The 12,500-nt window shown below is 43.7% G+C and overlaps 1 protein-coding gene across 2 annotated transcripts in view; it reads left to right on the top strand.

The window, feature by feature from the left end:
* Positions 1–12,500, top strand: part of diaph1 (diaphanous related formin 1) — an 85,774-nt gene that overhangs the window by 32,999 nt on the left and 40,275 nt on the right. Inside the window, exons 14-18 of one of the 2 annotated variants that reach the window (XM_030793653.1) lie at positions 1,285–1,349; positions 2,661–2,840; positions 5,532–5,862; positions 6,218–6,495; positions 8,435–8,549. In XM_030793653.1, coding sequence (XP_030649513.1) covers positions 1,285–1,349; positions 2,661–2,840; positions 5,532–5,862; positions 6,218–6,495; positions 8,435–8,549 — 969 coding nt within the window. Of the gene's footprint in view, positions 1–1,284; positions 1,350–2,660; positions 2,841–5,531; positions 5,872–6,217; positions 6,496–8,434; positions 8,550–12,500 lie in introns of both variants that reach the window. The other variant, XM_030793645.1, reaches the window with a different exon arrangement.

Here is a 12,500-nt window from a genome sequence, read left to right as displayed (position 1 = left end):
CAGTACACACACACACACACACACACACACACACAGAGAGAGCGAGCCCCGTTCTGGTTGGTTATTATCAGAAGAAAGCAGCCTAATTCAGCTCCACATACATTATTCAGAGCTTTCCTTTAAACTCTCCACCTTTTTCTTCTCAGGCTTTCTCTTTTTCGCTTTTGTCTCTTTTTCTGAGTTGTTTTTCACTTTTAGTCCGAATGCAAACCCATAGTGTGTCTGGATCCCTCTCATTCCATCTTTTATCGTTTTTATTTCTCCCTCTTCTTCTGCTTTCTCTGTCAGACGTTTATCGCCTCTTCTCGTTTAACATTTCCTATATTGCCATTTCTTCTCTTTATGTCTATTAATTCTTCATGTTTAGGCCCTCTTCTCTTTTTCTTGTCTCGGTTCCAAACCCTGTGGTGTGTGTGTGTGTGTGTGTGTGTGTGTGTGTGTGTGTGATCAGTAACAGACGTTTTCACACATGCTCTTCTCACCCTCAGGCTTCAGGGCCACCTGCTCACACTGTGTCTCATTTTTCACCACACGCTCCTTCTGTTGGTTCATCCATTACAGCGCTGTCTCTGTAAACCTCCCTATTGGTCGTTTCACTTTCAGCACTGTTTCTGAAACCCCTTCAGCTGGCCCATGAAACCAGCCCTCATTGGACCGTCCCCATAATTACTAAGCCTGCTCAACCGCCTATTGGTCGGCCTCTCACTACCACTAACCAATAAGAATTAGCGTTCCCCCACACCTCCTACCCTTATTGGGTCACCGGCTTTCAGTCCTAGCTCTGATAGGTCAGGCTGAGGACTTGTCTTTCCCTAAGGCTGTTTCTGTTCTTCATAGCTGTTCAGAATCTTAAATTAATCAATTAATTAATAATTCTGGAACAGAAACCTGTGAAGTTTTATCAGAAATTTGATCTATATGAAGCGGACTGTGGGGATTTTTTTTTTTTAATGTTCCTTGTCTAAAGATGGTGATTTTAGATTAGGCTCAGCTTCCTCAGATGAGACTAGATTTTAATTAGATTGACTCTGTAATCAGCACACGAATCAGCCCCTTTGAAGGAGAGAGAGAGAGAGAGAGAGAGAGAGAAAAGGAAGAAAGGAGGGAGAGAGAGAGAGAGAGAGAGAGAGAGCTCATCAGACTGAAGGGCACTTTATCCCCCTGGCAGCTCGCTTCACACGGTCTCCATCTGAAACTCTCTGTCACACACACGCACGCACACACACACACACACACACGCTCACGCACACACACTCACTCACTCTCTGTTATCTCTTCCCTCAGATAACATGGTGGACCAGACCAAAGTGGAGATGAGTGAAGCCAAGGCTATTGAACTGGAGAAAAAGGTAGAGACACACGCCCACTCATAAAGAAGCACAATCATTCATCTACACACATTGATTGACAGAGAGGACATAGAAAGTGAGTTATGGCTTCACAGATGCACACATAAAACCCACAGTGTGTGCACCGTATCATCATCAGTCCCTTTAATTTACCAAAGTACTTACCCAGTCCCCCCCCCTGTCATAAACACACACACACGCGCACACACACACACACACACACACACACACACACAAAGTGTCGACTGGCAGATGTTTAATTTGTGAGACAGAAGCTAACAGGAGATTTCCTCTTCCTTCCTCCCAGACGGACTCACCCATAATCCCTCAGCTCACAAACTTGCAATTACGCTCTGTGTGTATGTTTGTGTGTATGTGTATATATGTGTGTGTATGTGTATATATGTGTGTGTTTGTGTGTGTGTGTGAGTCACACACTGCGAATTTGCTCTCTGCAGTTTCCCCATCATAGACTTATCATTGTAAACTGGGGGAGATGTCCCCCACCCTACATGCTCTGATCTAAATGTGTGTATCTGTGTGTGGAGAATGATCCCTGTCAGCATGCTGTCAGATGACTGCTTACTCTCTCTCTGTCTCTCTCTCTCTCTCTCTCTCTCTTCATTCCTCATTCCTCCTCTTTCTAATTTAGACTAATAGTTTTGCATCAATAGAGGAGACAACAGAGAGAGAATCTCATTACAAATATGTGTGTTTGTGCGTGTTGTGAGAGTGTGAGAGAGTGTGTTAGTTGTCCGTTCCCGCTGATGCCATATAATTACACGTCTGGCTTGCAAACACAGTCCTGTCAATTGCACTGAAATGGCCAGCGTCTCTCTACCCCCCTACGTGTCTGTGCTGGAGTGAAATAGAATTTGTGAAACACCATTAATGAGAAACCGAGAACCCTAGAGTGTCCTTCAGGACTGTTTACAGCCTGCCAAACCAAAACATAAGCCTAATGCATAGGAACTCTATTAGTACCTGTAAACCACAATACACCACAGCCCCCCCAAGACCTTTGTTTATGCTGCCATCCCTCCATTTGTGGCTTTACACAAGTGTGATGCACATCTCACACACACACACACACACACACACACACACACACACTGACACATGTGTGCCTTTATGAAAGTATTTACATTACTCACTCATAGACCGTGCACATTTTTCCATGAAATATTCATATATTTTAGATGACACATTCACTACACGGGCCGCTACTTCTCTCAATCCATAAATCAGTCAGTTGTTGTCCTGGTGTGTGATTGATTGACTGATGATTGATGTGTTGATATAATTGTGCAGCTGGACACTGAGGTGACTGCACGTCATGAGCTGATGGCGGGGATGAAGAAGGTTGAGACAGACTATGAGCAGCGCGTTCAGGAACTCAGCACAGAGAAAGAAAAGATCAGCAACGAGAAGCAGGAGAAAGAGAAAGAAAACCAAGGATTAAAAAATGACATCAGTGAACTCAAGGAGACGGTATGGATCACACATTCAGCTAATCACCCTGTGCTGCACGAACACACACACACACACACACACACACAACAACTCTGGGATAATGAACTGATTACACATTCAGCTAATCAAAGACAGAGGAAAAGAACAACATGCCACACACACACACACACACACACACACACACACACACACACAAACAAGTGTGAAAGAAACAAAGACAATGAACCCACTCTGCATACACATGCCCACACATTATCTTAAGGAAAACACATCTTATACTATTCATTAAGGGGTGAACTGGCTTTGTAGCGTAACCAAAACCACGGTTCTGTAGTTCTCAGCGTGGTTCATGGTGCTTGTGTAAGGAACTACAGATATGTGGGTTTTTTTGTTTTTTTTTTCACCTCAGCGCTTTTTTCTTCTTTCTTCTTTTTCTTTTTTTCCTCCTCCAAATGTGATGTCAAATCTCAAGGTGTACATATTCTCAGTACTGGGGAACATTCCACACTGTTTGTTATTTTCATCATTAAGAATAATTCTAATCATAATTTTAAGACGGTTCACCGTTTCTCTTTCTTTCATCTCTCACCGCAAGAAAATAATGTATTCAGCGTCTTTATCTTGCAGTGAGCATATACTCTGAGTGAGCTGACGATTTCAACAGCTTTAATGACACTGTCAGCCATTTTAAACGTACACCATGCCTTCATTCAGAGCATAAATAATATGTTATACTGGAGTATATAAATCCACATAAACAAATAAAGCAAATCTCATTTTTAGGCTTGTCTAAACGGAGACTTTTTATTTTCCCCCTCGTATTGAAGTAGCGGTGCATTGATCTGGAAAAGGTCAGGGCAGTCGGCTGTCGTTTTGTGGCCATCACGTCTTTTTTTTTTTTTTTTTTTTTCCTGCTGAAATGGTGTGCTCAAATAACAGTCCCATTGCTCAAGTTTAGTTTTCTCGTACTCGTTTTCTAGAAAAAGATTTAAAAACCGTTTCCTTTTCTTGCAGTGTTCTTCTTGAAGAACCTTAAATGTAAATGTACTGATATTTACATTTACAATATATCACCCATTGCCGTTCACTCAGGCGCTGAAGATTAGTTTTCCCTCATTCTCGTTTTTTTTTTTTTTTGAAGAACTTCCCAGCAGTTTGTATTAAAATTTATTCTTTTTTATTTTAGATGCCTATTAACTCATAACTTCAATTCTGAGTTGGTTCAATTTTCTCCTAAGCCGAACCGCGGTGCAAAAACACGGCCCGCGGCCTGAGGTACAGACCGAGCGGTGAACAAGGCGAACGGTTACACCCCTACTATTCATACAATCAGAGAAGATAGAGGAAAAGAGAGCGAGTCTAAATTTACTCGGCGAGGGAAGGCAGGGTTTGTTGGCAGTAATCAGAACCAGCCTGACACTCATGATTGAACGCAGCGTACAGATTTACAGCCCAGTGTGAAATGAGTCACCCTGAGTAATCAGCCTTTTGGAGGAACTAGACTGAGAATAAGAGCAATGAGCACAGGAAGGAAATGAATGCTCCATTACCGAAACAAAACGAGCCGCGCCAAAAAAAAAAAAAGAAATTTTCCTAAACTCCACGGCAGCTCTCACCGTGTTTACGACTGGAACGGCCTTTCAGTCGAAACGCTTTCCAATACAATCGCTTCTAACGATGAACGTTAGAGAATGCGGTCGTAATTTCAGACCTGACGTTTGATTATGGTTGGAAAAACCTGAATCTCACGGGTACCCAATCAACTGTAAGTCAGAAGTTAATTTCGACCAATCGGGGTATGAGGAAAGTGGAAGCTGTTGAAAGTGTCGGTGAGGTTATTAATGTCTCTCTCAGCAAAGTGTCTGTCTCAGAGAAGGAGCGTACAGTGAGAGAGATATGAGTAGACTTGTTTTGACACACTGTGCAGCTGTCAGCTTTCCTACAAACAATGCCATGCAGCGAGATTAGAGACAGAGAGAGAGAGAGTGATAACAAAAGGGGATGGGTGAAAAAGTAACAGGGATGAGTCAGCAGACTTGGAAGAGAGGGAGAAGAGGAAAGAGTTGTTCTGAATTAAAAGGGACAGCTATATGTAAGAGAGGGGAACAGAATGAGACCGGATGGATGGGTGGATAAAGGATAGAGAGAGTGAAAGAGGAGTGTAGTGTGTTGTAGGTGTCTGTCGGAGAGCAACAGATCACTGCTGTTTGATGCCGGGTGCCTGTTATTTTCCAGCTTTGCTTTGTCTGATCTGGTTAGATGTGATCTAATCTGGTTTTATCTGTGTATTTGGAGCAGTCGAGCTGTGTTAATGTTGACGTCGAACAGACTAGGCATCAACCGTCAGGTACCCACTGAGTTCAACACAACCCCACTGCTTAACGTTAACCTTGCCTGAGAAACAAGCCATCTAAGTAGGCCACTCAGCATCAGCACTCACCAGTACAGACATGTACAGACTGTGCGTCTTTGGGTTGTGGACCTGTCTGGTTCTTCATAGAGAGCTTTGAGATCTTACCAGAGTCTGCAGCCAAAGCAAAGCCCTCTTTCGGTCAGCTCATTAGTAAACGCATGTGCCTGAACACAGACGCATGCACAAACACAGAGACAAGCACACACACAAGGCAAACGCAAGCATTACAACTTCTTATTCATGTTATTTCGTGTGACATATTAGTCTCTCTCTCTTGTTCTCTTTCTCTCAAACAGATAGAAAAGCTGTCTAAAGATCTCGAGGAGGCAAAGAATAAAGTGGTCACTGTCACCGTCCCCGTGCCTGTAAATCCACCTCCCGCTCCTCCACCTCCGCCTCCCCAATTAGGACAGGGCGCTCCTCCTCCCGGGCCTCCTCCACCCCCCATGCCCGCTTGCATGCCAAGTGGCCCCAGTGACCCAAAAATGCCCCCACCACCTCCGCCACCACCTCTGCCAGGCATGCCTCCTCCCCCACCTGCGCCGCCTTTGCCTGGAATGCCGGGACCTCCTCCTCCACCTCCTTTGCCTGGGATGCCAGGGCCTCCTCCTCCACCTCCTTTACCTGGCCAAGCAGGTAAGCTAGAGATGCGTACCTGTCTATCAAGAATATTTCTACTTTGGAACTCCTTGTTAATGCAGAGCTGTTGAGTTCCTCAGTGTTGCTTGGAAGCATTAAGTGAAAATCTGTTAGAGTGTAATATTCTCTCATGAAACACTCCACATTTATGTAATAAAGAGAGAACATGTTTTATTATTCATGATAATAATTATATATTAATAAAGAATTTTTGGTATGTAATTATAACACTTAATATCATCATTAATTAATTTGTTCCTATGCATGTGTATGTTAATACTGAATGGCTTTACTTTGTACTTATCGTGATACATACTAATTTAATTGTTTTATGACTTGATAGGTATGCCTGGTCCTCCTCCTCCACCTCCTCTCCCAGGAATGCCATGCCCCCCACCCCCTCCACCTTTACCTGGTGGTCCAGGTATGCCCCCACCTCCTCCACCCCTGCCCGGTGGTCCTGGAATACCACCTCCACCCCCCGGCATGCCTGGCATGCCACCTCCACCCCCAGGTGGATTTGGAGGGTGGGCCTCTGCACCTCCCGCATTGCCTTTTGGACTTCAACCCAAAAAAGAGTACAAACCAGAGGTCCAGTTAAAGAGAGCTAACTGGAATAAGGTGAGTATGAGTGTCTGTGTATGTGAGTGTGTGTGTGCAAACATTAAACATTACGTTTTGTGTACTGCCATTGGTGTCTCATTGTATGTGATCACAAATGTTCGTTCTGAAGTCTTCTGTTTGTGTGTGCGTGTGTGTGCGCGTGTGTGTGTGTGTGTGTGTGTGTGTGCGTGCGTGTGCGTGTGCGTGAGTGTATGCGCAGGCTCGTGCGTGTGATGTGTGTTAGAGTTAACACATCAAAACAGTCCTTTTTCTCCCTTTAGCCTAAAGCTACTCTTTAATGGCTTCAGCCAAGTTCATCAGCGTTTAAAGTCTCTCTCTCTCTCTCTCTCTCTCTCTCTCTCTCTCCCTCCCTCTCTCTTCGTGGTGAAAGGCCTTTGATGAGAGTGTCACAGAAATTGCTTTTTAATAAGCCTGTTTCTTTTAGCTGCGCCTGTGAAAGATAATTAAATTGCTGCGAGAAAGGACAGCATTCTTTTGTAATTTAAATGAACATTTTTTCCCCCCTTTCTCTCTCTCTCTCTCTCTCTCTCATTTTTGCTCTCAGCCTCTTAGAGTCACTATCATACACCCACATTCTCTCTGTTACACTCATGCACACATGCATATACACACACACACACACACGTGCGCACACTCATGCACACATGGTGGCAGCGAAGGTAATGAAAGCCTAGAGGAATCACTGCCACACTTCTTTCTCTCTTCCCAACGCTTTTCTTTTCTCCCTCCCCTCCTCCTGCGAGGAAAAGAGGTTAGGAGAGAAAGAAGGGGAGATAGGAGGCGTGGAATCGATGAGAGAATCCCTCAGTGTTTTGGGGCTTTGTCGGTTTTTTTTTTTTCCTTCCAGTCCTTTGTGTGAAATATCAGGATCGGTTTTAATGAGTTTCCCTCCTCTTTTTTTCCCCCCGTTCCTTCTTTTCTCCTCCCTTGTTCTCTCTCTCTACCCCTCTCCCCATTATTATCTTTCCTATTTTCTAATCCTTGTTCTACATTTCTCTTTTTGTCTCCTCTCTGGTCGTTCCTCTTCTCCCTCTTCCTTTAATGAAGTGTGTGCGTGTATGTGTGTGTGTATGTGTGTAATAGATCTCTTAGTCTGAAGATCACAGCTCATGCAGCGGCTTAACATCCTCTGATAGCCAGTAATGACCATGTCTGCTGGCTCTTTCCTCTCTCTCTCTCTCCGAGCGTCACGCATGCACCAGTGTGGCTGTGTGATATATGCCTATAGAAAGACTAAAATAGCGTGATATGTACGCTGACCGCGTACGTGCCGTGTGCGCTCGGATTAGTCCGACGTTCTCTTCCACCGCTCTCTCGCCCACTTTTCTTGTTGGCTATACAGACAAGGAATTAGTCCAAACCCAAGTGATCAGCCTAAAAAAAAAAAAAAAAAAAAAAGCATTATCAAAAGGCAGCGTATAACATGTTTCCCATTATGTCTGTGTCCCCAGTCAAAAGTCAGCACAGACCAAATAAAAAAACGCACTGTTTAAAGTTTTGAAAAGTGTTGAAGTTCCTTCACTGTTACGCTCCAAGTATGCATCATTAAACATATATTATTCTTCTGTTCACATAGGGTTCTGGAGCTGTGAAAACGGTCGTTTTTTCTTCCACTGAAAAAGCGTCTTGAGTGTGTTCACATTGTGTCCTGTGTTAAGAGTACACACACATACAGAGATAGAGCCGTAGCCATTCTTCACTCCAGTTTTCATTTCCATCAGCTTTTCTTTGTCACTTATCCTCCATCTCCTCTCATCTTTTCTTTTTTCCCCCTCTTCTCATGACTCTGTATTGAATGTTATGGACTCATGGTTATATAAAAGTATGAAATGAACTAATGAATAGATCAGAGAATAGACAGATGACGTGTGATGGGGTATACAGTATGTTTGTGTATAAACTGCATTGTTTTTGTGTGTGTGTGTGTTTGGTACAGATCGCACCAGATGCTTTGTCTGAAGACAGTTTCTGGACCAAAGCTAAAGAAGATCGTTACGAAAGCAAGGAACTCTTCGCCAAACTCACCCTAGCCTTCTCCTCACAGACCAAGAGTGAGTACAAGTCTGTGAAGCCGTCTGTGTGTGTGTGTGTGTGTGTGTGTGTGTGTGTGTGTGTGTGCGCCCGTGAGTGAATGTGTGTTTCTGAGTTCTACTCATTGCAGTAAAGGATTGAGTGTTACTGTGTTTATGTTAATATGAGTGTTTAGTTGTCTGTCTTCTCATTTTAATGCATAGAAACTATTCGTTTACATTTTTAAAATGCTCAAAGTAACTATAAAACAGACTGTTATGTTGGGCACCTTTACGCATGACTATTTGAACACCTGTATAAAAGATGTCATTAAAGAGAGCTTCAGTGATCAAGATGAAAACAGTTCCAGGGTTGAAATATCACTCTTAAGGATCTTCATGCACTCCTATCCGTCAGGCTGTGATGCTCAGGTTTAACAAACATGAGCTCCTCTAAGCATTTCTCTCAGGACTGGAAAACAAAGAGAAATAACACACACAGACTGAAAGAAAGGCTGTAAACCACATTCCTAATGCATCTACCAATGTCAGCTGTCAGAGACCCCAGTAAAAGAACGTAATTTTAGTTGAAGTCAATGCAATATTTAAGCGGGAAAATCCTTAGTAAACTTCAACGACTAACAGACCCGAAAAACCCAGATCAATTCAAAGAATCTACAGCTGACACCAAAGTGAATGTTCCCTGATCCACAGCATAGCCTTCCTTACACAGTCATCATCTGCATGTAAGAGTTCTCCAGCTTTTCATTAAAGGGCTTTAGGCTGATGACAACTAAAGTCTTCACTAGTAACCACAGTTTCATATAGGGACATAGAGAAGAAACATTTAACAAAGAGAGCACCAACTGTCAAACCAAGGGGTTGTGGCAGCTAGTGGAAATATTGCTCCTGTGTCAGAAAGAATGAATTCATTTACATTTCAGTAAACGCATGTAGCTAATATCCCAGATTTAGTCAAGTCATTGAAAGTGAAAAGACATCAGATGTTTCAGCAAGATCTCAGTCTGATATATTCCTCAAAGTCAGCTATGAAGTAAGTTTTTGAAGTGGTAGTCTCAGCCCCCCAGACTTGAATATTGTTGAAAGTCTGTAGGGAGGTCTCAAACATATAGTGCGTCCAGGGAAGCTTTAGAATATTCTAGAGCTGGAGGTGTTCTGTAGGGAAGAGTTGGGCTGGGGGGGGGAGGGGGGGGGGGGGGTTCCAAAGGAAGCCTAGATAGAGAGACTCCAAACAGGCTCCAGGAAACACTTCAAAGCTGCCACAGGAGGTATTATTACTGACAGGGTACTCAGTATTTTACATGTGCCATATTCTTTTTTTTTTGAATCTGTAATAATGCATTCAAATTTGTGGAAGTACTTGGTGTTTCAGCGTGTACCATGCAGAGATTAGATGAGCTTCTGCTGAGATGTACTGTAACATACACTAGGTTTTATGCTAGATATGCACCCAAACTAGAAGTGTGTTTGTGTGTATATAAATAGTCTTTTGAAAATGTATGCTGATTTTTCTCTCTCTTTTTCTCTCTCTCTCTCTTTCTCTCTCTCTCTCTCTCTCTCTCTCTCTCTCTCTCTCCAACTCTTCCTGACACTCCCACACACAGCTAAAGGTAAGTACCCCCAATCTCTGTGTATGTGTGACACCCCGTAGCTTCATTCTGAGAGACCCCAAATGCTCACTGCAGGAGGGAGATGGATTTGCAGAAATGGAGGGAGCGGTGAATGGATGGATGGATAGATGGATGGATGGATGAATAGATAGAAGGCAGGGGAGGAGAAGAGACAAATCTCATCCTTCCACTGAGACGGGTGTCGATGACAGGCCTGGGTGTGGGTGTGTAATGTTACCGCGTCCCTGCGGCGTGCGTGCGTGCGTGCGTGTGTGTGTGTGTGTTTGTCCTCTTCTCAGAGAACAATTCTTGTTACTGTCAGGCTGCTGTCAGGTTTATCCTGGGGATTTGTGCATGTGTATTTGTTCACAGCATCCAGCCACCTGCTTCTCTGTCCCCTGTGGACTGTCACACTCACCTTCTGCCCTCCGCTCATCCCTCTCTCTCCTCTCCCTCTCCTTTTCTCTCACCTCCCCACCCCCTCCCCCCCTCGGGCTGCTGTGCCGTGTCCTGCCGGTGTGCCCTCTGCTTCGCCGCTTCAGACTCCCCCTCACAATACAGTACACTCCACTCCAATATGTTTATGGATTTGTGCATACGTTTGTAAGAGAGAGAGAGAGGATCTGTGCACGTGAAACTGTTTTATAGTAAATGACCTTCACAGCACTATCATGTGTGTCTAACACACACACACACACAGATTCTTTCTTGTAAAGCTTGCTGAATATCAACAGTTGAAAGCATTGAAATGTCATCTTTGCATCTTTGGCATCTGAGTTGTGGGAGCCTACCTGAGCAGCTCTTGTCTGTGTGTATATGTCAGTGTGTTTGGCTGTCTTATTTGATGTAGGATAACCTTTTCTTATTTCTGACTGTAAATGATCAGTGCCCTTTTCTTACTCCTTCATCTGTCTCCTCCTGTCCGTAGAAAAGTAAGCATGTGTCTGTGTGTGTGTGTGCGTGCGTGCGTGCGTGTGTGTGTGTGTGTGTTAAGAAGAGCCCTAAAACATTCTGTCCTTGGTAGAACAGGCAGCGCCTCTCCTGGCTCTGTTGTTATTGTCTGTCAGGCTGTAGTAACCCACTGCCACATGCCTTTCCCCTCCTCCTCTGGCCATTCCTCTCCACTCACTGAAGCGAAAGGACACAACCTGAAGCCAGGAGTGACCTCTCACCTCCCCTCATCCCTCTCTGCCGTCTCTCTCTCTCTCTCTCTCTCTCTCTCTCCCTCTCTCACCCCCCCCCCCCCCCTTTCTGTTTCTCTCTCCCTCTCCCCGTGCCTCTCTCACTATCTCTTTTCCCCCTTCTCTTTCTCTTTCTCTTTCTATTTCTCCCTCCCTCTCTCTCTCTCTCTCTCTTTCTTTCTCTGTCTGTGTCTTTCTGTATGTTTGAGGTCGCAGGTTGATGACCTCACTCCCGAGGTTGCTTGGCTCACAGTTGATGTAACGCGACGGGCCCTGAAGCTGTGCTAACCCCGTCTTGTGACCCTCTCTCTCTTTTTCCTCAGTTCTTTTTTTTTTTCCTTCTTCTTCAGTGTTGTTTACTTAATTCTCCCACTTATACTGTCCCTTTGTCTATTAAGCGTTGTTTTGTGGGTTTTGCATCTTCATAATCACATCTGAAAATGGGTTTGAGTTAAGCATTTGGACTGAAGATTCATACATGTATAGTTGAGTGTACATTTTGGGGTGGAGATGCTTTTAATTGCTTATCCCTTTTTTGTATTCTGAGGTGAGTGGGAGTCTCAGATGTATGTGTGTTTTTAAGCCAAATGATTTTTTTTTTTTTGTTGTTGTCGTTTGTTTTTAATAGATTAATAGGGAATTGTGATTGGGTTTTTTGTTGTTGTCTTTTTCCCTGCTATTAGTGAGTGTATTTCCTTTTCTGTGTCTCTCTTTCCTTCACCAAATGATTCTGAGTGGATGTTTTAATGAGTGTTTAGCCCAGAACTCTGCACTGTTATTGATGTCTGATTTTAGCTCTAATTCTACTGCTTTGAAATGTTGACATTCATTTTTTCCTTTTATGTGATATTCCCTCGTTCCTTCTTTCTCTCTCCTCTCCCGTTCATGAGATGAGGACAGGAGGAGGTGATGTTTTTATTTTTTTAATTTTTTTTTTTTTTTTTTCGGTCTTTTGCTGCGTGCCAAAGGACTGTTTGATAGTTATGTGCCTTTTGAAGTCAGCACTCCCATTGCCCAATTAGCAGGAGAGATAGATTTAGCAGAGGAAGAGACAGAAAAAGATATATATCGACAGAAAAAGAGAAATAGAAACAGGAAGTTTAGAGGTATATGGGGACAGATACCTAGAAGGATGAGAGCAATTCAGTGATAAAGCTAATTGAAGAGAGAGTGTGTGTGTG

Source organism: Chanos chanos, chromosome 2 (assembly GCF_902362185.1).
Source record: "Chanos chanos chromosome 2, fChaCha1.1, whole genome shotgun sequence".
Taxonomy (NCBI): Eukaryota; Metazoa; Chordata; class Actinopteri; order Gonorynchiformes; family Chanidae; genus Chanos; species Chanos chanos.
The sequence above is the reverse complement of the archived record's forward strand: the minus strand, read 5'-3'. Positions and strand labels throughout refer to the sequence as shown.